The sequence below is a fragment of the Dryas octopetala genome, chromosome 9 (genome assembly GCF_963921425.1).
Source record: "Dryas octopetala chromosome 9, drDryOcto1.1, whole genome shotgun sequence".
In the NCBI taxonomy this organism is placed as follows: Eukaryota; Viridiplantae; Streptophyta; class Magnoliopsida; order Rosales; family Rosaceae; genus Dryas; species Dryas octopetala.
Window position 1 is genome coordinate 12,271,944 of NC_141374.1, and position 24,533 is coordinate 12,296,476.

The 24,533-nt window shown below is 35.6% G+C and overlaps 2 protein-coding genes and 1 pseudogene across 3 annotated transcripts; all 3 read right to left on the bottom strand.

Moving 5' to 3' along the window:
- Window positions 1–1,649: 1,649 nt before the first annotated feature.
- On the bottom strand, window positions 1,650–2,210 carry LOC147274184 (disease resistance response protein 206-like; annotated as a pseudogene).
- Window positions 2,211–3,030: 820 nt separating this feature from the next.
- LOC147274185 (cation/H(+) antiporter 18-like) lies at window positions 3,031–7,393 on the bottom strand. Its single transcript, XM_086256671.1, has 4 exons — window positions 7,174–7,393; window positions 6,176–6,420; window positions 4,591–5,592; window positions 3,031–4,476 (listed from the first exon to the last, which is right to left on the bottom strand). The coding sequence occupies exons 2-4, from the start codon at window positions 6,374–6,376 to the stop codon at window positions 3,298–3,300; spliced, it is 2,382 nt and encodes a 793-aa protein (XP_086112797.1). The 5' UTR covers window positions 6,377–6,420; window positions 7,174–7,393; the 3' UTR covers window positions 3,031–3,297.
- Window positions 7,394–11,259: 3,866 nt separating this feature from the next.
- Window positions 11,260–18,197, bottom strand: LOC147274186 (cation/H(+) antiporter 18-like). 2 transcript variants are annotated; one of them, XM_086227506.1, is made up of 4 exons: window positions 17,555–18,197; window positions 14,471–14,717; window positions 13,190–14,191; window positions 11,260–13,092 (listed from the first exon to the last, which is right to left on the bottom strand). In XM_086227506.1, the coding sequence occupies exons 2-4, from the start codon at window positions 14,669–14,671 to the stop codon at window positions 11,878–11,880; spliced, it is 2,418 nt and encodes an 805-aa protein (XP_086083632.1). In that variant the 5' UTR covers window positions 14,672–14,717; window positions 17,555–18,197; the 3' UTR covers window positions 11,260–11,877. The 2 variants fall into 2 exon arrangements, with proteins under 2 accessions (XP_086083632.1, XP_086083633.1); XM_086227507.1 differs by lacking the exon at window positions 17,555–18,197 and adding an exon at window positions 17,041–17,193.
- Between the last annotated feature and the right edge of the window lie 6,336 nt (window positions 18,198–24,533).

Consider the following 24,533-nt stretch of genomic DNA (forward strand, 5'->3'; position numbering starts at 1 on the left):
GCCCCATATGAGATACACTTTTTTTCACTTTGCCCCTGAAACTTAAATCCTCTCAGTTTACTACCTGAACTTCACACAGTTGTTGCAAAAGACCCTATGCCGTCAACTCTTTCAATTTTTCCGTTAAAATAGCTGACGTGGCACCTATATGGCATGAGTGAGACCCTTTTTTAATTATGTAAAATTCAAGTGAACAAAAAAAAATAATAAAAAACAATTTTTAAACTAAAAAATAATAAGATCTATGTCAATTTTTTATAATTTTTTTTGTCCACATGGATCTTACATAACTAGAAAATGTTCTCACCCATGCCATATAGGTGCCATGTCAGCTATTTTAAAGGAAAAATTGACAGAGTTGACGGCATAGGGTCTTTTGCAACAACTGTGTGAAGTTCAAGTGGCAAACTGAGAGGATTTAAGTTTCAGGGGGCAAAGTGAAAAAAAGTGTATCTCACAGGGGGCAATGGTATGAATAAACCTTGTCTTTTTAATCCTAGGCATTTATTGAAGAATATGCCCAATTTATGTGCCTCTTTGACTGTAGTAGCTACTAGGTAGCTAGTATTAAAGCTTGAAACAGTGGTAGCTACCTAATCTTGCAAGAGTAGGAGTTTTATATTTGGAACATTAAAATTATTTGTACCATATTCACAATGTAAATCATGTATAAACATCTATATATGCAAGTCTTACTTTAAATGTGGTTTAAAAATGTGGTCCATTTAACATTACTCGATCGTTGTAACTAAGCATTTGAGAATTTTAATTGAATGTTATGAGTGACAATGTGTAATTTTACGTTGAGCATCTGTTTTGGCATAAAAAAAAATAAAAAAAACATAACCCCACTTAATTACAATGTGCAGTTTGTTAATATAATGTTAACTCTTTTGTTGTATGTATCCTAATTAAGTTGCCAATGTAGCGTTATATTAACAACATTTTATTAATATAAGGTTTTAACTCATGTGTCATCTCTGTTAGCCAGCCTCATATATACATGTTGGTTTCAGTGTTAGTTGAGATGCTGCTAAGCCAATGATAAGAAGCAACATATCGACCTTGTCTATTTTGTAAAGTGAAATGCTAACAACAACAACCACCGCCATTGTCACTAGCAAAGCTCTTTTGCAAATATCTCCCACAAATATGCTTGGCAGACCAAACAAAAATGAAGTATTGTTTTTTAAGAGATGGCAGGTGCTAGCCATCTAATGTATCATCTCTCTAATAGAGATGAGATCCATCAATACAAATGAAGCCCACCTCTATTAGAGAAATGGTAGACTAGATAATACAAAGAAATGGTCTCCCTAGCATTTTCCTTAAGAGATATGTTAACTCTGTACAAGTGGTTATCATTGGAGGTGGACACTATATAGTATGTTACACTCATGTCATAGAGAGCTATATATAAGGAAAAAGGATCTGAAATTACAATGGTGACTAACCATAATATTATTACTTTTTTATTGACTAGCTAAGCTAAGAGCTTAACTGCAATCAACCAAAAACTCTCAAATAAAGCACACCATGCAATTGACCAAAAAATAGAAAACCCTGCGTGAAACAGAACATATATACTTGAAGACCAATTCTCAGTTCTCACATACGAAAACTCAGAATTTATGTTGACATGCTTAAATTCACCAACACTCATAGAATTTGATATCCACTCGGAGGCTGAAGTACTTTTAAATTTCAAGTGCAGCAGTCATTATGGTTGCAATTCCCCGGTGCATGAAAAAATCTCCGGTGCCACCCACAATGGATATATCCCGGGTTTTCAGCATAACCGGATTGTCTCCAATGAAATTTATGCTGCCTTGGTAGTTTGTGGTATTCAGAACAAATGAGAACCCAAGCCAAGCAGTGATTGTGTTCTTTGTATCATACAAGTAAAGTCCTTGTGCCCTGCCAACAGGCTTTGAGTGCAGATTGTTGTCAAGAGTAATGGGGTCATCGAAAACTGCAATGTTCCCAAAATAAGATTGGGGTGCCAAGCTGGTTAAATTAGCTCCTTCAGGAGCTGCAACAATTGCAGATGTAGCATTTGCAGAATTTTTGCCATTGTAAACAATGTCATGGAAGTATAGCACTAAGCTCTTGCATGGTTTGTAGTGGCTTCTATTTCTTGGGAAGGCTGAAGATAATGCAAGGAACATGAACAAGAAGAAAAAAAGAACAATGGACTTTCTTGCTCCCATTATGGCTTATGACAAGCAGGGCAGCAGAGGTCAAGAAGAAAATAACCAGGATGGTTATTAAATAACATTTATAAACAATATGACTACGGACTTTGTCTTTGAAATTAATTTCTGAAGGTTGAAGTTTTAGACTAGCAATTGTTCATGAATTATTCATATGGTCTTACTGTCTATGATGATAATCTATAATATAGACTTTTGGATAACCATGAAATTGAATGCATGCATGGTAGTATAAAAGAATTTGGAGAGGGTACAGATCTCAAACATTATTTATTCTAATATAGTAGTATTTATTTTACATGCTTACATCATACTAATTTGCTATATCGTTGCCCCTTCCATTTAAAATAGTTTTCTAAGCAAAACTTAGCCACTTGTGATTAACTTTGCTCAACTTGTACCATAAAAGAACGAGATTAGACTAAGTTAAATTTTCGGGTCAGGCTGTTGAAAATAACAATATGATGCTCTCTATTAAACAAATGTGTAGTAGCCATGGACAAACAGATTAGAGAAAAATGCAGCACTCAACCCAGCTGGCTCAGATTAGAGAATAACCTGCTGACTATAACTCTTTTTTTGTATTTATCCTTAGTTGGCAACATACACAGAGTTATGTCCTCTCTGTTCCCATCCTCATACATGTTGGTTTCTGTGTCAGTTGAGATGCTGCTGTGGCCAATGCCATCTAATTCATTCAAATGAGTATGGGGTCTCTGAGTAAATTTTCTAGTGTTTAGAGTAAAACATAGAATATATTTTCTAGTGTTCAGCTTATGGAGCATGGGATTAAATTTAAATGCATAGTATTGGACATTCCAGTAGATTACATCATCTGTTTACCAGCAACAAACAAATAGAATGGAGATATATATATATATTTATTCTTCAAAAAGACTGGAGATAATATTAATTCTGTGACTAATTGCTAGAATTTTTAGCACAATCCAATGATTATATTCAATGATGGGAGCCTACACTTTGCATACTTAGAACATTAAGTCACAGTCCAAACCAATCCAACTCCATATTCAGACCAATGGAAATCAAATTATGTTGATTCTGAGTCTCTTTCAGGTGACTCTTACTCCATCTCTGAGGTCAAATTCAATGATACCTGACCATTGTACTGTTGCACTACCAAGACTGATGCTGGTGTAGAGAAATCCGGTGAAATTAACAAGCTCCCCAGAGGCCCCAGTTCCGGGCACTCACTCTTCCTATTTAAAGCTAAGGCTACTTCACCGCCGGGTGTTCGCCCTACCAGAAACAGATTGCAGCGACCTATCTCACGGATCACAGCAATGGTTTGTGCAGCATTTCTGACAACTTTCTCTTCGTATATGATCGAGCTATCCTTGGCTGTTTTCTGCTTGAAATCCGTGAGGCATTCCTCATCTAATGACCCCACTTTGGTGCCAGAATTGTCATCAATACTAACTCTGGAAATCTCCCCCACAATCTCGGGTTCCACTAAGAAGCGAATGACCATTAAACTGATACCGGGGTGCTCTGCCATGCGAGCCCCATAGGCAAGTGCTTCACGGTCATCATGACCCCCAAAGAAGAGAACTGTAATGAAATAAGAAACATTACTTGCAGCTATGTGGGTGGCTCCACCAAGCCCGCGATCAACCAGAATTCCAACTGAACATGGTGCATGCTCAAGAACCCTCTGGTTAACCAAACGAAAGTCATTCCGGGTAGTCTCTAATGTACCATCTAGCCTCTGGTGCTTATGGAATGGAAGAATTATGATTGCAGCTCTTTTGCTCTCAGCAGTGGTACAAATGTCCTCGTGCATATCAGAGATTGAAGAGATTTCAGTCATTGGCCTGATGGACACACGGCTCAGTTGTTGGTATGCCTCAAATGCCACCACAACGTTGTCAGAATTTGATTGCTGGCCCTTATTCCAGAAGGGTAACCCATTTCTTCTCGCCTTGTGTACCATCAATATAGCAGATGACCTCTCAGAGAGCTCCATGAGGTGCATTGCATAGACACAAAGCCATTCACGCTTTTTCGTACCTCGTGAGGCCTCAAGCAGATTTATGATTGATGGAATGTTTCTTGCACTATGAAAACAGGCCAAGATCCTCAGTTGGGTGTCTGTATTTTTCCTTTCAATTGTTTTATACTTGTAATCAGCCATTCTTGCCCTTTTCGCTGGCTTATACACCGCAATGACTAGAGGCGTGGTGATAAAAGTAGTAAACAGAGCCATTAGAACCATAATGGCAAAAGTCTGGTCATTCAAGACCTGCAAAATGTAAACAACAAATATGCATCAAAAAATTATTTGATATAAGCAAGCAGCTGTAGTTAAAGAATTATGACACTGATTATATCAGTAATAGCAAAATTACATAATTACCTTCCTATCTTTGCCAATGTTGAGGACGATGAGTTCCACCAATCCTTTGCTGTTCATTAGGAACCCCAGAGCTAAAGCCTCACGGACAGGCACTTTGCAGAAAAGAGACACCATAATAGTCCCAAAAATCTTCCCAAAACAGGCAGTAAATGTGACCAAAACCAAAAGACCCCACGATTGAATCCCCTGAATTGTGGTTACATTGGTCTTTAGTCCACTTGACACAAAGTACAATGGTAGAAAGAGACCAGATACAAGATCTTCTACTTTTTCCACAAGAGCACCTGCAAAGGGCCCATCCTTTGGAACAAGAACTCCAATCACAAAAGCGCCAAACATGGCATGAATTCCAATTGTATCAGTAATAAACCCAGCAGCCAGAACTGTAGTTAGTGTAGCACATACGTACATCTCCTCAACAGGTTCACCTTCATGACATCGTTGAGCCATCCATTTGAAGATTGGAGGAACAATGAGAATTGCACAAATAACGAACACACACCCAGACAAGAAGACCCATAATGAAACAAGGGGAGACTGGTTATTTCCAGACAGGGCAACGGCAAGAGCAAGTAGAATCCAGGCAGCCACATCATTAACTGCTGCAGCTGACATGGCCATTCTTCCAATTTCAGTGGTCAAAAGTTTCAGCTCAGCCAGAATACGAGCCAGGACAGGGAAAGCAGTTATCGAAAGGGCCACACCCATGAATACAAGAAATGCAGTAGAATCTACCCCTTTGGATATGGTTGCTTGGAGGACAAATGATGAACCAATTCCTAAAGCAAATGGGAGGCTGATTCCTGCTATGGCAATGGCAAGGGCTGTTCTTCCAGTCTGGCGAATGGATTTAGGATCTATCTCTAGGCCTGCCAGGAACAGAAAGAATAAGAGACCAAGGTTTGCTAAGGTGTCTAACACTGTGATACTCTTTGGTGGAAAAACTGCCTGGAGATAACTTTTGTTCCGTCCCAGAGCTGATGGCCCAAGTAGTATTCCTCCCTGCCAAACCAAAAATGTAATTCAAACTCAGATGTATCACAAAAGAACGATGTACTACAACTATCATGGTTTGGGTAGGGGGTTCACTTAAATGCAGAAACGTCACTTCTGTGAAAATCTCAAAGAACATACTTCTGTCTGCAAAGTAAATTTCAATAGAGAAGGGGTTTGAAAAACACACATCAAAAGGGAAAACTGAGAAAAAATATGTGCATTCCAATATCGACACCTAAATGTCATGTACACATTTTCAGGCAGCACAGAGAAAAGACAAATAAAATTATAAATCATTTAAATTGAAAAAAAAAACAAAAAACAAATTTTTTTTTATCCAGAAAGATCTGATTTACAAATTTTTTAAGCTAAACTACTGTCTAACACCCCCGAACTCCACAGCAAAGAAAGTGAAAAGCTATCAAACTTAAGACTCAAAGAAATTTAACAGTTAAAGGCCACAAGTTCTTCTCCTTAGAATTTGTCCTAGGAAATAACACTGATTGTACCTATAGAAAAACCAGCATGGCCAAAATTAACTGCACTTTGATCAAATGTAAGAACGTAGGGAAAGAATAAATGAACTTACAACAATCTCAGCAATGACTCGTGGCTGTCTCAATGGCCTCAGAAGATAGGCAAGACCCCGAGTGACTATAACCACTATACATATCTGCAAAATAGCGAGAGGGAGTGCAAAATGAAGAGGATTATCACCCTGGAATACACCGTTTGATGTGGCCTTCATTGGAGATGGACATGTCTGTCCTGCTGTAGCATTGGAAGCCATCTCACCCAAACAGAGTCCACCAAGAAAAACAGCAAATTTAACTTCTGCCAAGTGAAACCCGTATCAGATTTCCACTTCCAAAATGACAAAATTATATAGAAGAGGACCACACACATACACACATACACACACTTACACACACACACACACATATATATTTTGCAAGCTCTGCACCAAAAATAAGTGAATCATCTACTACAAAACTCCATTCTGCATAGCATGAGAACAAACTCATACCTAACCAACCTCAAAAGAACTTACTTTCATTCGCTAAGGATCCCTTTAATCTAGTTGCTGAGGTTAAAAAAATTGTCTTCTTTTTCTTTTAGGTCACCAGCGCACTGGTATATCAAATAGTATCACCCCATATAATAAGCCAATTACCAAATTAGTCACGGCTCATTGCTTGGTTGATTAAGAGTACTCAATTCAGTCAGACTCATAGAAACCAGGAAAGCAAGTGCTATTTAATTGGTAATGGAAAATCTAATCCAACTCCATTTGGATTAAGAATCCTAATCCCAATCCCAATCAAAGTCGACAAGACAAATTAAATGGAATTTTCAAAAAACCATAGAACATGACCAACATTCAACTGCGCCTATATACATAACAGAATTGACAAAAATGAATGAGCAAACAATCTTTCCAATCAATGGCATTTACCCATATGAGATTTCCGCAAAAGAATCCATTTTTATCACCTAACCACATTTTTCCTACGATCCCATCATTAATTTTGTAAAGCCAAACATACTCTAATTCAACAAACAAAATAAGAGATACAATAACTATACCTGTTTATTGGGTCAATAGATTGGCCTGGACCAAAGATGAATCACTTGGCCTTGGCTGAATCAGAGCTATCAGCAATGGCTGAGTTGTGACAGCAGTGGCTGAGTTGTGACAGCAGCAAGAACCTGAGAAGCAAGTGAAGGGTGAGAGAGAGAGAGAGAGAGAGAGAGAGAGAGAGAGAGAGAGAGAGAGAGAAAAGACAGGTGGGGTTGACAAGATTTGGGTAACCTTTTGCTTTTCTTTTTTTTCTAAGATGTTGGATGGTTCGTAGCATTTGTTCGTGCTTAAAATATGACGAGAGCCATCGAGTACAGAGTTGAGTTGTCAAGTGGGCAATGGGAAATTTAGGGTGGCAAAGCAAATAAGGCAACGACTTTTTGCCACTTTTATTTTTTTCTTTAAGGGCTCGGAAAGAGAAAGAGAAACCTTGTATGACATTACATCTACACACCTACTTGGATTGGGAGGCTAGATCATGAGATCATGATCATGATCATGTGATGTGGTGCCTTCTACTGTTTTGGTTTCAGTTCTGGAATCTGGTGGTATATCTTCCACAGGTTTCTACTACTTTTGCTTGCAATGTTGGGTCCCATTTTATTAAAAAGTCAAACTAACTGACTTGTCCCTTTTTTGTCTTTTCCTTACATTTGTTTTTCTTGAGTCGATGTCATCTATGTGGGTGTTTGTGCCATCCGGATAGCCCCAAAAATTAAAATTTAAAATGGAAAAGAAAATGGACGTATGGTGTATTTATATAGTAAAAATAAAAATAGTTGTTAATATAAAAATAAATCAAAAGCAGGTGTGAAAAAGATAAAATGCAGGAATTGGAGTTTATCAGTTTATGGTTTGTGTATTACAAGCATGGCGTGTGTGCATGTATTTTGCCAATTTTATGGAAAATAGAATATATGTATATATGTAATATGTGCCACCAAGTTTTCTAAATTTGGGTTTTCAAATTCATGTGACAGTTGAAATGTTTTGTGTCATACGTAATACACACTTCATCCATTGTGTGATGATGGCTCATGTTTTTACTGAGATTAAAGATCTGTCATGCTAACATATTAAGAATAAACCAAATCTCCAAGGAAGCTTTGGATGCTAATGCAGGATATAAGAAGCCTTCTTAAGAAATTCAAATCTGGTGCAATTAATTGAACGGCCACAGCTGCATTAGTAATTTGAGATCATATTGTAAAGTTGGTAGCTCGGAACCAGAGTGTTAAATTTCGATTTTTTGGAGTGTCGAAATCGAAACTCATATTTGTTAAATTTTCAACATAATTTTGCCGAAATTGTCGAAATTATCAAAATTTCGCCGAAATCCTCAAAATTTCGGCAAAATTTTCGGTGGTGAATCTGGTTTTGGGTTTTTGGAGAACAATGGAGCGGTGGCAGGGGCGCAGGGGGAGATCGAGGGAGAAAGAGGGGTGGCGGCTAGCGGCGGCAGGGGGGAGAGAGAAGCGACTGCAGGGGGCGATGGCAGGGGGCGACGGCAGGGGAGGTGAGGGAGAAAGAGAGGAGGGTGGATTGTTGTCTGGTGATGGATTGGAGATGCACACACAGAGAGAGGGTGGGTTGTTGTCTGGATTGGAGATGCAGAGAGAGAGAGAGAGAGGATGAAGAAAGGAAAGGAAGAAAAACAGTGCAGTGGATGAGTGTTGCGCTGGAGCATCGGGGGAAAAGAAAAGAAAGGAAAAGAAGGAAAGAAAAAGAAGAAAAAAAAAAGGAAGGAAAGAAAGAAAAAGAAGAATAAAAAAAAAAGGAAGGAAAAAAAAATAAAAAGAAAAGGAAAAAAAATTAAAAGGTTTAGGGTTGATTGGGGTTTGGGGCTTTCGGGCAATTGTAAAGAAAAATAATAATTTGGGGTTTCGTTTGGCCGTTTTGGAGTTTCGTTTAATTATTTTTAAACCCTAAACTAGTAAACTCTAATATATTTTTATATAAAAAATAATTTAAAATACTCTAAAGGGCCTAAATCCTAATATCATATACCATATCCTAAACAATATAGAATATAGATTATAAAATATATAGAGTTTAGTGTACAGATTATAGAGTATAAATAATATACTAATTTCATATATTTACTACACTAATTTTATTTAACAGTATTTGTCTCCAGCGTACATTATATTCATCTTATATTACATGAAACCTACTATATAATTTGGTTTCTTCAATATTTTTTATCAATTTAGTAGATAATATGTTAAATAAACATATGGTAAAGTTTCATTCAAAATTTCCGTATTTTGATAACAATTTCCGTCATTTCCATCTAATTTTTGTCGAAATTTAAAAATCTTCGAAATTTCCGTCGAAATTTCCATCGAAATTTCCATCGAAATTTCCTCGAAATCCGAAATTTTATTCCTTGCTCGAAACAAACAATTTATATGCCAATTTACAATATTAATTAGGTCCGTGTTTAAGGTGCAAGGTGAACATGTTAAAGCTTTAGGCTTAATAGTCATTTTGTCCCCTCAACTAGAACATGAATGTTAAATTACCTGTAAACTAAAGGCTAAAGCATTGGTTAAATTACCCTCAAACTTTTAAAAATGGAGCAATGTGGCCCATTTTATCAATTTCTGAAAAAATTTTGGCATTCATCCTAAAATCAATTGACAATAGAGAAGTAGCCCAAAACCCATATAAGCTAATATGCAAGCCCTCACATTTTTTATGTGAATCTTTCTCTCAACACGCCCCCGCATATATAGCGTCACTCAAGCCTAATACTATTCATATTGGGTGACATGGGAACACGTGTGGCCATTTGGCACAACACGTGAAAAGGCTGCTCTGATACTATGAAGAAATCTAGGCATTCATTCTAAAACCAATTGACAATATAAAGAGTAGTCCAAGACCCTTATAAGCCAATTTGTAAGGATGGAATAGTCCAAGATCCTTATAAGCCAATATGCAAAGGCCTCACATTTTCGATGTGAAATCTTTCTCTCAATAATCCATATTTCAGTCAAAATATATGTCACGTGACATGCGCGTGAGGGTAAAATGAACAATTCATGCCTACTCTTAGGGTAAAATAGCTATTATACCTAAAACAATAAAAAATAAAATAGCTTTTTTTTTTTTATGTTAGGTATATAATAGTCATTTTACCCCAACATTGGGCATGAATTGTCTATTTACATTCACTCACATGGTACATAACTTATGTTTGGACATAAATATGGATGAAGTCTTAAGAATTTGATAGAATGGGCCATATTGGCTTATTTTTATAGTTTGAGGGGGTAAATTAACTAAATTTTTTATTTCGAGGGCAATTTGACACTAAGGTCATAATTGATAGGGTAAAATAACTATTAAACCAAAGCTTTATTGAGTTTGTTTCCTCTGTTTTCTCTCAATTTCAACCAACAGTCTCTAAGCATGCTGGTTAGCTATAAAAGTATTGTCCATTTCAGAGAACTTAGTCTAGTTCGAAGAGGAGCACCTTGTCTCTCTTCCATTCTAATTTTTATCTTTTAATTCGGGGAGGAGGGATTCAAATTTAAGACCTCCATAATCTTGGCTCTCTTCTTATTAAAAAATAAAAAAATAAAAAAAGCCCATTTGGATTTTATTCATAGTAGACTTTGAATTTTCTATGGAAGACCAAACTAAAATAAGTATAGTTGTCCATTTTTGGCAATGGAAGTCTAATCTCAACAACTCAATATTGAAGTATGAATTATTATTATAACAGGAATAGGAAAAGTAGTGATTTTATTAAATAACAGTGGGCATGCAATCCAGGTTTGTTTTATGCAATTGCATGTGGTCATGATTAAGTTGATTCCTTATGATGGGTGAAGCTTCACTCAAAGTGGTTGATTTAATTAACTCAATTGAAAAAAAAAAAAAAAAAAAAAGTGGTTTATTTAATTGATCGAAAATAATTAAGCACTTGAAACTTGAAAGTAATGTGGCAGATTCCTTTGTACCAAAAGCAGTAATGTAGCAGATTAAAGTGTAGGCCAAATATCTGAGTTTGCTTGTGAGTAAAGTGTAGGCCAAATGGCCAATCATTGGCATTCTAATATTATTCTAAACCCAAAGAGAGTCAACTCACAGCAGAGACAATTCTTATACTCTAATCTGCATAACATACTTTCTTGAACACATCCCAAAGGCTGCAACTTAATGCACAATCAATCCTTGTCCTAATTGAACACTTTGTGTGATGGGATATTGGCTAGTCCTTCTTTGGTTACAAGAATACCATTATGTGTTTATACCCTTTAAATGAAAATAACAACTAAAAAAACAGAAACAAACCAAACCAAACCAGCTGGTTTAATCGATCAAATCAGTTCCTTTGCTTACCCTTTACTTATCAACATGGTCATCAACCATTGTGTGTATGTACCATGCTAATGACTGCCGTGCAGGTTTCGAAAAAGAGGACATGCATTGTGCAGATTGTATGCATATCTTGTAATCAACTATTAGGTAGGTGCATCTTTTAGGTACTGATCTTGTTAAGAAATCGGTGACAATTGGTACTGATCAACCATTGTATATATGATCATTTAGAGATTCTTAAGTAAGAGATGTGGTGCAACTGATAACTTGTGACCTTACAGAAACAACAATCACAATGGAAGTAGGGATCTACAATCCAACTACTTAAATTTCTTCATCATCTGTACAATGAGTCCAAACCCACGGAACGCTGATCATCAGCTAAATTCTGAATCTTCCTCGGGCAACACAACTACCTTCGACAAAGAAGCTGAACTTGGTCGTGTCTGGCCATGATGTTGCTGCACTACCAAGACTGATGCTGAAGTTGTGAAATCCGGAGAAGTCAACAAGCTTCCAACAGGCCCCAGTTCAGGGCAGTCACTCTTCACATTCAAAGTAGCAGCTACTTGACCCTCAGGCCTTCGACCAACCAAAAACAGATTACACCGGCTAAGCTCACGAATCAAATCCGTAGTTTCTGCAGCATTCCTCACTACCCTCTCTTCGTATTTGATTGAGCTGGAATTGGAAATGTTCTGCTTCAATCCAGCAATCAACTTCTCATCCACTGGCCCTGCTGAAGCGTTGGAGCCATCGTTTATATCAACTCTGACTATCTCCCCCTGAAGCTCAGGGCTTGCTATGAAGTGAATGACAGTTAAATTGATTCCCGGATGCTCAGCCATTCGCATCCCATAAGCAAGAGCTTCACTGTCATCACCACCCCCAAAGAACAGGACACTTATGATTGAGGACACATTGCTGGCAGATATATGGGTGGTTCCACCAAGGGTTCGGTCCACCATGATCCCAACTGAGCATGGTGCATGCTCAAGAACCCTCCGGTTGACCCATCTGTATTCATTTCGAGTTGTCTCCAATGCCCCATCCAACCTCTGGTGCTTGTGAAACGGGAGAATTATCATTGCTGCCCTTTCCCTTTCGGCACTTTCGCAGATGTCCTCATGCAAGGTAGACATGGCAGAGATTGCTGTCATTGGACGGATAGACACTCGACTCAGCTGCTTAAAAGTTTCAAAAGCCACAACAATTTGATTACTATCTGACTGCTGCCCCTTATTCCAGAAGGGTAGTCCATTTCTTCGTGCCTTGTGAACCATCAGAATTGCAGAAGATCTCTCATCAAGCTCCATAAGGTGCATTGCATAGACACAAAGCCGTTCCTTCTTTTCAATCCCACGGGAAGCCTCAATGAGATTAATCATCGTGGGGATGTTCCTTGTACCGTGGAAACAGGCCAAAACTCGGAGCTGAGTATTTGGGTCTTGCCTCTCAATAGTTCTGTACTTGTAGTCAGATTTACTCATTCTTTTAGCTGGCTTGTATACTGCCATTACTAAAGGCGTCGTCATGAAGGTTGTGAAGATAGCCATGAGAACCATGATAGCAAATGTTTCATCATTCAAAACCTGCAATAACAGAAAGCACATTAAGTTATATGCATGTACAAATATTGGAGAGAAAGCCTTGAGAGTCCCATCAATAATGGAAAAAGATTAATTTTACCTTTCTGTCTTTACCAATGTTAAGGACAATGAGTTCCACCAACCCTTTAGTATTCATGAGGAACCCCAGAGCCAGAGCCTCACGAAAGGGCACTTTGCAGAGGAGGGAAACAACTATAGTGCCAATGATCTTCCCAAAACAGGCTGTTAGAATGACCAAAACTAGGAGGCCCCATGACTGAGCTCCACTAATTGTAGCTATATCGGTCTTCAGTCCACTTGAGACAAAGTACAGTGGGAGGAATAGACCAGACACAAGATCCTCAACTTTTTCTACAAGAGCGCTTGCAAATGGCCCTTCCTTTGGAACAAGAACTCCAAGCACGAATGCACCAAATAGAGCATGAATTCCAATAGTATCAGTGACAAACCCAGCTGCCAAAACTGCAACTAAAGTGGCACATACAAACAATTCGTCAACTGGTTCACCCTCAGGACAGCGCTGTGCCATCCATTTAAAGATAGGTCGAACAAGAAATGCACAGCATAGAACAAAACCACACCCACACAAGAAAACCCATAGTGCAACCAGAGGAGAACGGCCGGTTCCAGAGAGGGCAACGGCAAGAGCAAGAAAAATCCATGCAGCCACATCATTGACTGCTGCTGCTGACATGGCCATTCGGCCAACATCAGTGGTTAAAAGCTTGAGCTCAGCCAAAATACGGGCCAAAACAGGGAAGGCAGTTATAGAAAGAGCCACCCCCATGAAAACAAGAAATGGGGGTCCATCTACACCTTTAGAAATAGTTGCTTTGAGGACAAATGATGTACCAATTCCTAATACAAAAGGTAGGCTAATTCCTGCAATAGCTATGCAGAGAGCTTTCTTTCCAGTCCGGCGGATGGACTTGGGATCTAACTCCAATCCCACTAGGAATAGAAAGAAGAGCAGACCAAGATTAGCTATAGTATCTAACACTGTTAGACTTTTTGATGGAAAAATTGTATTCAGATAGCTTTTGTTGCGACCAAGAGCTGAAGGGCCAAGTAATATTCCTCCCTGCAGAAAAAGCAATATTAAGTTAAACTTTCTCCTATACATGAGGATGTGAACATATATTTTCCCACTTACAAGAAATATCAATGGAACCACATATTAAAGCAAGATCTATTTCCTTCTTTCTGGAAATGAGAGTAGCTATTGTTTAAATGGCATATATGCTTTTAATGCAAATGCCAACAAAAACACCTGTCTTTCAGACAACAGAAATTGCTACTGGGGATGACAGTTTTTTAAACATGAACACCTGTCTACGCAGATTGCATACTATTTACTTACAACAATCTCTGCAATGACACGAGGCTGTCGTAGAGGCCGGAAAAGATAAGCAAGAATGCGTGTAAGTGCAACCACAAGACATATCTGCAAGATGGCAAGAGGGAGCGCAAAATCAAGAGGATTATCACCCTGGAAGACCCCATTAGATGTTGCTTTCATGGGGGTTGGACATGAACTTGCAACTGTAGCATTTGTGGCCATTTTGCACCAATACAAAGGAAGCAACTAAAGATTCTGAATTGAATTCCTGCATAATGTGATACACATATATCAGCACAGTTAAAACTATAATAGGTTCCAGACTCAATAACACCCCAAAAAACAAAAATAAATGAAGGTACAGAATGAGAGAGAGTGCACTTCATGTGTATATGATTCATGGAAGAGTGTGCACATGGCATATCTTTTTCATTACAAAAAATCAGGAAATCCTTACCGTGAAATTTTCAAAATTCAAATTCATGACCATTGGTCCATTGATGCTTATTGACTATAGAATTCCAATAACTATGCTGACAACTCGGCTGTGCAATTTAAGACTTTATGTAATCAACTAAAAATATAATAAAACAAATCCAAAGCATGAACTATTGAACTAACTAGGATTAAGGATCACAATTAACTAACCCCATTGAAAAGGAATAGAATATTTATTTGGACACGTTGGACAATCAAGGATATATGGTGTGAAAGGTATTAGTCTCTCACATTCAGTAAAACCTACATATATGAATATGATGACAAATTGACACAATGAGTTAATTAACTTGAAGAACTTGTACATGAATATAGACTAAATTCCAAGTTCTAACCAATTGTGATATGTGCCATTGACCAAAAAAAATTGTAATATGTTGCACGTAAGAGAACTACAAATCTAGTCCGAAATGGTTAGCTTGAATGTGGGCCCATCACCAAACGCACTATATTGTTTTCCTATTGTTTCATGGCCACCCATAATGAACTAATTAAATTCTCCCTGTGCTTCTGGGAAAAAAGGATTACGTTTTTTAGTTGAGAAGAAAATTTAGAGATATTGTGAAACGTGTCTGTCTGACCCATATGTGTAAAAAGGTCAAAGACTCAAAACTGACCAACAAGACATCAGATATTTGATAGATATTTATTTCCACGTACTTCGGTCACCTATATTTTAAGGTCACCCACCTTTTTTTCTGATTTCGACAATATCAATGTATAATTGAAATTCTTTATTTTTTAGATAATTTATTAAAAATTATTTTTTTAAAAAATTAAATTAATTAAATATTATTTGATTATATAAATATTATTAATTAAATAAAAAAATTGATAATTTCTAATAAAAAATAATTTTTATTAACAACAGTTATAAAACCAAACAATTTTTTATTCAGTTAATCTTTTACAAAAATAATTTATAATAAGTAATTTAAAAAATAAACAATTTTGATCATATATCGATATTATTGAAATTGCGATTTTGGAGTGGGGTGTCCAATTTATTTATGTCAATTTGAGCTACACACATTCAAACAATATACGTTGAAATATTGGAAAAAAAATTATAAATATAGAATTTAGTATAGGAAATATTTAAAACCGAAAACACAGAATCATGAATCATGAAGTCATGAGTCATGACCACTCTACAAAATAGCATATAAAATATTCAAATGTGGGACCCAGATTGTAATGAGCATCTAAAATAAGTTCAATTCAATACAAATTATAGGATCTAGTACCTAGTAGCAACTCCCCCATTTGTTAGCTGAATTAAGAAAAAAAAATAATAACACACAAATAAAAATATATAAGAAGCTAGCTAGTAGCTACTACGTAAAGGCCTCCTATTTTGAACGCCTAAGATCTGACTGGCTTGACTCGCTTGAGGCTTCAAGGAAACCACCGCAACCGCAAGCTATGCTGAGACAGCATGTTAGGGGTTCCAAAAGACCATAATGCCCCTATGGCACACCGCACACATCAAATTTACACTCGTCTAGACTCTACCATTTATTATTTATCTGTAATAATGGGAGAAATTTTTCCATGTAAAAACGTTACCTTTTACAGAACTTGCCTAATACTCTGCACCGTTTTCCAAATAATGTTGGTTTCTCTCTGTAATCACCAAACAGTTGCCAAATTCATTGCCTTACTACTCTTTGAAGCATTTTAGTGAATACTAGTATTTCATATTAGAGCAGTTTTGCTCTCCTTAAAGAATTCATCTCTAATCTAAGATACTGTAACGTGTTTAAAAAGTTAACATAAGTTAATCTATAAATATTTTATTATTATTATTATTTTCCCAAAAAACCCAGTTCCCCTTTCTCTGTTTTTTTTTTCTTATTCTCCTTTCTCTCCATCCCCATGCTTCTCTCTCTCTCTCTCTCTTATCAGCCCAGCCGAACACCTGCAACCATGAGTTAACCCAGAACATCTAGAAGCCAACCATCCCAAGAAGAAAATGAACCAAAATATCTCACCAGCAAAGAGAGAAAGTAGAGAAAAACAAATCAATAGGAAAACAAAAAACTCAAATGGAAAAATATAGCTGCAAGCTAGACATAGAGATAAGAAGAGACCCGGATCAGAAAATTGAGAAGACCACCACGCGTCAAAAAAGAGCAAGGGATGCTACAAAATCCCAAGCCAACCTCAAGCCTTAACCCCTTTTGGACCAAAAAAGTCTTCAACCTAATAACAGATTTTAAATGGTGGAACTGTGGAAGTCATTGTTTATAGTTAAAAAAAAATTAAAAAAAAAAAAGAGAGAAAGTGGGGAACGGGTTTTGGGGAAAAAAAGAAAAAGAATAATATATAATAAAATATTTATGAGTTAAATCAATTTTAGATGAGAAATATTGATATATATGAATACATACATAATTATACACTCATAAATCATAATAAATTAACAAGTATTTCCTGACATACCCCACAAGAAAAGAAAAAGTTTATGAGTTATGGAAATCTAAGATCAAGTCATAGACTCATATGTACAGCGATTTACTTGGGATAAAAAAAATTATAAAAAAAAACAATAAAATAGTCATTCCAACAAGAAATGAAAACTAGCCTCCGGACATGTTTACTTACACTTTGTGATCTTGCACTCCTTTTTCTATTTCCCTTTGATTCTTGGCAACCAAACAGATATGAGCAAGAGAGGGATAGAGAAAAAAAAAAAAAAAAAACTGGGCCACCAGAAATTTTTCTGTAAATTCTGAGAAGATAAGACTGTTAATTTGTGGACAGGTAGCTAGACTATCACCCACATTTTCTCTTCATTTCTATCCAGAAAAGCATGGACTTTTCTGGGTAATTTGCTAGGTGTGTTCAAGAAAAGACCAGAAATGGAGGTGTTTGTGTGCTGAGAAAATTTGCAGAGATATTGTTTTTTTTTTTGGTCAAAGAAAATTTGCAGAGATTGGTCAAAAGAGGAAACCAACATTCAAAGCGTGATGGCAATTGGTTGGCAGGTACCCTCCTATTTATATAGAACCGCGAGGAGTTCTGTGTAGGCCTGGGCATCGGGCGGGTGGGTCGGCTTGGAGCCCAACCCATCTTCGACTAAACGGGTCGGTGAGAGTCGGCTCGGGTCTTTGTCGGGGACGGGTCGGAAGCAGTCGGAAACGGCTTGGCCGAGAAAGAGAAGGAGAAGACTGAGGAGAAGAGAGGAGAGAAGAGATAAGAGAGGAGAGAGAGGTTTCCTAAGTTCAAACCTCCTGCAACTCTCTCTCTCTCATCTGCAACTCTAGTTCTGTGGAGAACTTCGATTTTGCCATTGGTTTTTTAAATTATTGTTTAAGGGCCTTATGGTAAAACTGTAAAAGCCCAAAAACCCAGCAGTCTGATTTTTCTTTTTTGAAATAAAGATTCCAAGCAAACGGATTGCTTAGTGTGTATTAAAAATGTATAGAGAGAGCAGCGTAATTGCCACGACTCTCTCTCAAAATTACTATTTGCCTTAATGCTGAGAAAATCTTTGCTAACATATATTTCTAATGAAATTTCATAAGAATGATAGGATTTATTATTTTGTAAATATTAAATCATGATTATTAACAACAGTTTATTTGATGGCTTAATAGTTATTTTGTCCTCTCAAATATGGCCTGTGTTAAACTGTATCCCAAATTAAAAATTTGGTAAATTAAACAATAGAATTTTTAAAAATAATAGGTAAGCCCTTGGGTTAACCCAAGTGAAGCAACTTTGAATTTTTTGCCCTAACTTAATTTTGGTCACTCTAATTTTAGGATATTTATATTGAGCTATCATAATTCTTGGTATTTATTTGAGGTTATTATAATTTTTATCTAATTTATTTTGGTAAAGATTAGAATTTATTCCATGAGTTTTGGCATTTATTACAATTTATCGAGGTCAAATTGTCAAAGTGGGACGATAGTTGGAAAGTACTTGTTGATACGAATCCTACAAACTTTAGTAAGTCTGGATTGGGGTTCGGGAGGAAATGATGTGATTTTTTAAAGTTGGACAAGCATTTGAAATTATTTTGATTTTTCTGAAATTTAATTTGAGGAGTTCGAATTTTTGGAAAAATTATGAAATTTGAATAATCTTTTTTTTTAGGTTATACAAGAATAGTAGGTATTCAGTGAAACAAGTCCGTAAGATTTTTCAGAAAATTTGTATATAGATTGGTTGTGACTTAGGGGGGTCAATTTGGAAGGAAGTAAATGTGTTATGTTAAACTATGTTTTTTTTTTTTTTTTATGCCTATTCTTTTATGCTAGTTTGACTGAATGTATTTTTTGTACAACTAATCACACTTATGAAACCTATCATGTAATGTAATATTACTTATATTTATGAAATATCTTTTGGTTTAATTTTGAGTATGAGTATGCATTGGTATACTATAATTAAGTGTTGTATTGCATTGGTTTTCAATAAAAACCAATGTACCAAAGCATTATATACATTAAAATCAAATTGAAATATTATCTTACACAATGGTTATATGGTTAAAACCAGTTGTACTAAGTGTCGTCCTACAATGGTTTTCAACAGAAACCGTTGTACCAAAACATTATATACATCAAAATCAAATTGAAATTATTATTTTGCACAACGTTTATATGGTTAAAACCAGGGAGTAAAATTTCGTTTTTTAAGGGTATGGAAATTTTAACCCCATACCAAAATTATTTCAAAAAATTTCGAAAAATTTCGCCGAAATTTCGGCGAAATTTTCGATGTCGAGACCGGAGAGAGAGAGGGGAGGCAGAGATCGGAGGCAGAGACCGTCGCTGGAGAGGGAGCTGCAGATCGAGGCGCGCCGTCGTCGGGGGGAGAGAAAAGATTCGGGGAGGGAGAAGGAAGAAAGAGTTAGGAAGGGAGGAGGGAGAGGGAAGAGAGAGATTATAAAGGGAGGAGAAAAAATGGTGAAGGGAGAAGAAAAAAAAGAGGAAGGCTGAACTGGGAAGAAGACGAGGCGCAGGGGAAGAGGAAGACCACTGGGGGAAGAGGAGGAAAAGTAAAGAAAAAGAAGAGGAAGTCACGTGGGAAGAAGAGGAAAAGGAAAGAAAAAAAAGAAGAGAAAAGAAAGAAAAAAAGAAAAGAAAAGGAAAGAAAAAAAAAAGAGAAAAGAAAAAAAAAAGAAAAGGAAAGAAAAAAAAAAAAGAGAAATTTTTTTTTTTTTTTTTAAGGTAGATTGAGATTTGGAGTCTTTAGACAATTGAAAAGAAAAAAAAGGTTTGAGATTTTATTTGGGGTTTGATTTGGTCATTTTGGTGTTTCGTTTAGTTGTAAACATAAATTATGAAAAACAAATTTATCCCCTTATCATGAAGTTTCATTTCCTTAATATTTGGTTTTCCAATTACGATAATTTGTAAAATTAAAATTTTAGGTAAACCGTTGTCGCCGCTACTGCTATTGGATTAGTTCTATTTTAACCCAATTCGGCTTAATTTAACTATCGAAGACCATTTCCAAGTCCCTTTGAGTAAGCTTGCTACTTTCCGTTGCCACATTGGTGATTTATTCATGTAATTTTATTATGTAATTATTAATTAGTGAAGTATTTTTTTAACAGTATTGTCTCCGGCGCGCATTATATTCATCACATATCACATGAAATCTACTATATTATTTGATTTCTTCAATGTTTTTTATCAATGTAGTAGATAATATGTTAAATAAACATATGGTCAAGTTTCATTCAAAATTTCCATATTTTGATAGCAATTTTCGTCGTTTTTATCCAATTTTATCGAAATCGAAATTTTAATCGAAATTTCCGCGAAAATTTCCATCGAAATTTCCATCGAAAATTTCCTCGAAACCGAAATTTTACTCCTTGGTTAAAACCGTTGTTTAAAGTATCGTCCTACAATTGTTTTCAATAGAAACCGATGTACCAAAGCATTATATACATCAAAAGCAAATTGAAAATGTTATTTTACACAACGGTTATTATACATAAATCGTTGTCTTAATGACTATGTCATCTTGTGTTTATACTTAAAACAGTTGTAAAATACATGCATTAGGGTATAGAAATCGTTATCTCGCCTATTAGTACACATCGGTCTTTAAATAAAAATCGATGTCTAGATAAGTACGCAACAACGGTATCTCCTAAATCATTGGTTTTTGAGGGTGTATATACAACGGTTTTAAATTAAAACAATTATATTAATGTTTACAAGACAACAGATATTACCCGTTGTCTATTGGTACCCTAATAGACGTCGGTCGATTAGACGACGATATTTTGGCAACTTACACAACGGATAAAATCCGTTGTATATTACGTTTTTTGTAGTAGTGTATGTTGCAGAGACCGAAATCTTCATCAAAGAAACTGAGTACCAATGGTCCCTCCAATTAATTGAACTGGTTCATATCTCTGCAATTTCAGCTTTTTTTTTTCGTCAACCTCTACAATTTCAGCTAAAAGTTCCAAATCATAAACCAAAAAACATTTATTTCAAGTTTTTTTTTTCTTTAGTTTTTTTTTTTAACATTCTTCTGAGCCACTTAACATAAGTGGAACTAGAGTTTCAAAAAATACTTATATCAAGTGTTCTGCATCATTGAAACTTAGTTGCAGTTTCAAAAACTAAGCTAAACAAAAAAAATCAAAAACTCATATCAAATGTTCTACACTACTAAAACTGCAGTTTCAGAAACTGAACTAAATAAAAAAAATTAAGAACCTGCTACTAATAAGGAAGACATGCGGTTGGAGCTGACTTCCTTGATAACTCTCTGGGCGTTGTTATAGTGAGGAACTTGGCATGTTCTTTGGCTTTGGATGGTGGGACAGAATGAAACCAAGCCAACTGACTTAAATGTTACAATAAAATGACCTAATTGTTAAATATTATAAATATATATATTACATGTTATAAACAATAAGTAAAGTGTAGCTCAAATAATTAATTCTAATTTACCGGGGGTGTACACCATTATAAGAAAGTTTTACTTACCCTAATAATCGAACTAATTAAACATATCTTAAAGCAATATATGACCCCAAAAAGAAATAGCAAATGACTTTTTTTTTTTTCTCTTACCAAAAACAAGAGATGTCATCCTACACGTGCTTCGTCCACAACTTGTTGTGGACTCGCATTTCTCTCTTCAAGCTCCACGCAAAGTCAACCCCGCGATAAAAAATTGGTTCCCTACAGTTAAAAGTTAAAATTTGGTTTATGATATTGAGAGGTTGGTCATTGTATTTGTACTCTACTGCCAAAATGTACGTCTTTATAATTTTAAACACCAACTTATGTATTTACACAAACAAATATCAATTTTAAAAGTCAAAATTTGGTTTATGATGTTGAGACTTGAGAGGTCGGTCATTGTTTAAAATTTTCTCATATTTTCCCTACGCTTACTACGTCTTTATAACTTTAAACACCAACTTATGTATCGAATAATTCGTGTTTCATTTATTATAAGCAAATAAAATTCCTGGCAAAAAAAAAAAAAGCAAATAAAATTAACCTACATAAAAAAAGGCACCAATTGTGAACAGAAAAATCGTTTAAATTAGTATCCAAAATTCAAAAAAATTACATTTTTCCTTAAAGAAAAATAAATATTACATTTCCTTTGTACGTGTCACCGGGGGTGTTAGAGTTAATTAACATATTTGCATATCATGTTGTGCAAAATAAAAGAATAAAATTATTTTTGCTATGTATAATATTTATAGTGTTCACATGTAATCTACTCATATGAGTATTTTTCATATATGTGAAAGATGTAGTAGTAATGTGATTAGTAAATGTTCATATCGCAATACTCAAGCTAAAGACAATACTTTTTTATAATTATAGATATGTATCAGTAGAGGTGTTAAATGGGCAGGACCAGCCTGAGCACAACACGATTAAAATAGGCATGACATAAGTAAATGGGTTGGGCCGGACCAACATTTTTAGCCCATTAGGCACGGCACGGTACGACACGAGCCAAGCACGACACAAGTACGAGCACGAAATGAGCCCAAATTATGCACGACTCTTTAACCTTGTTTTTTTATTTTTTGAGAACTTTTCAACAAAAATATTTAATTTCCATGCAAAAAAATTGTTAATAGTTAAATTATAAAGAAGAAAAAATATCATAATATTAGTTTTCTCACCCTAAACAATAAAAAGAAAAAAAGACCCATAGGCCGACCCGTTTAAGACATAGCACAAGAACGAATGGTCCGTGGGCCGTGAGCCGTGCTGGGCCTAGGTCTTAACTATATAGGCCATGCTGAGCACGACACGAAAGCACGATGAGCTCAACTTAAAAGGGTCTGACCAGGCCGGCCCGTTTGACAGCTCTAGGTATTCATTTGGTGTTAGTTATAATTACATGATAATGCATGTAAACTATATATGTAACATACTTGTCTTAGGATATGTTATAACATAATTCTTTTTTATAGTACTTAGTTTATATTCATGTATATGTTTATTTGACATATTTGTGCCAAGTCTAATTAACTCCATAATCAGGGATCGATACAGAGTGTGAGGTTTGGATCAAGTTTTGTCCATGATGTATATCAAAAATTATAATATTAAAGTTATTAACTATTATCTTAATTCTTCTTTTTTTTTTTCCAAAAACTATTATCTTAATTCTTAAATACCAAGTGATGTGGTATATGACATATTGACATGTCAATTTTTTACTTGTTAAATAAATGAAGTCCGGAATAAACCTAAAAATTGATTAATGAAAAACTTAACACATCGGATGAGATTTATTAAGTTGGAGTAATAATTGATGGCTTAATACTACTCTACCAAATATATGAGATTTATTAGTTTTTAGTTTCATATTACATCAAAAACATAATTTTACATCAAAAACACTAATCCTAATCCATCCAAGATTAATAATCTTGTTTGATCAATCTTGTACGGCAGGCCAATTATATCTTATATTATTACTGTTTGCGGAAGATTAAAAAAAATTAGCCACTAATGGTATGTGATTGCGTCATCTAAGATCAAGTGGAATATATATTCTATTTAAAAAAACAAAGAGAATCAAGTGGAATATTCTAGTAATTTGTCTAAATCCCCAATCATTAAAAATATAACTATCTAACTTAATTATCCAGGTAGGCCGTAGGCCCTAGCTGATTCGCCTAGCTTCTGATTGGATACTGAGAAAAATAATTATAAATAAACTCCGACCAGGCGACCACCAATGATACATTTTTTTTTTGGGTCGAACACCAATGATACATTGATTCATCGTTTTGCACTCTCTAACCCTTTTTGTCTGTCTCCTTCAGAATAGATTTTGATTCCTTATTCTTATGATCTTATCTAATTAATCTTTTACCAATAACCTGTGAAAGTCGCTTCCGCATGTAAAAATATGATTTTTTATATCAAATAATTTTCACAATAGAGTTTATACTTTATATATATAACAACTATATATTGAAAATCACTGACGTACACGGCTGTAGGTAAACTGTTTCAACATTTTGATCCTCTTATAAATGATTTTACAAATAAATTGAATTTTAGAAGAAAGTCACATATCACCAGTACATAATTTTTTTTTTTAGATTCATGTA

What these genes read in the sequence shown, in the direction of transcription:
- LOC147274185 (XM_086256671.1), bottom strand. Translation starts at nt 6,376, where the DNA reads ATGGCTTCCAATGCTACAGCAGGACAGACATGTCCATCTCCAATGAAG. An exon ending in GAGTCATTGCTGAGATTGTT is followed by an intron (nt 5,593 to 6,175) that starts GTAAGTTCATTT and finishes TTGGTTTGGCAG; the next exon opens with GGAGGAATACTACTTGGGCC. An exon ending in ACATTGGCAAAGATAGGAAG is followed by an intron (nt 4,477 to 4,590) that starts GTAATTATGTAA and finishes TACATTTTGCAG; the next exon opens with GTCTTGAATGACCAGACTTT.
- LOC147274186 (XM_086227506.1), bottom strand. Translation starts at nt 14,671, where the DNA reads ATGGCCACAAATGCTACAGTTGCAAGTTCATGTCCAACCCCCATGAAA. An exon ending in GTGTCATTGCAGAGATTGTT is followed by an intron (nt 14,192 to 14,470) that starts GTAAGTAAATAG and finishes CTTTTTCTGCAG; the next exon opens with GGAGGAATATTACTTGGCCC. An exon ending in ACATTGGTAAAGACAGAAAG is followed by an intron (nt 13,093 to 13,189) that starts GTAAAATTAATC and finishes CTGTTATTGCAG; the next exon opens with GTTTTGAATGATGAAACATT.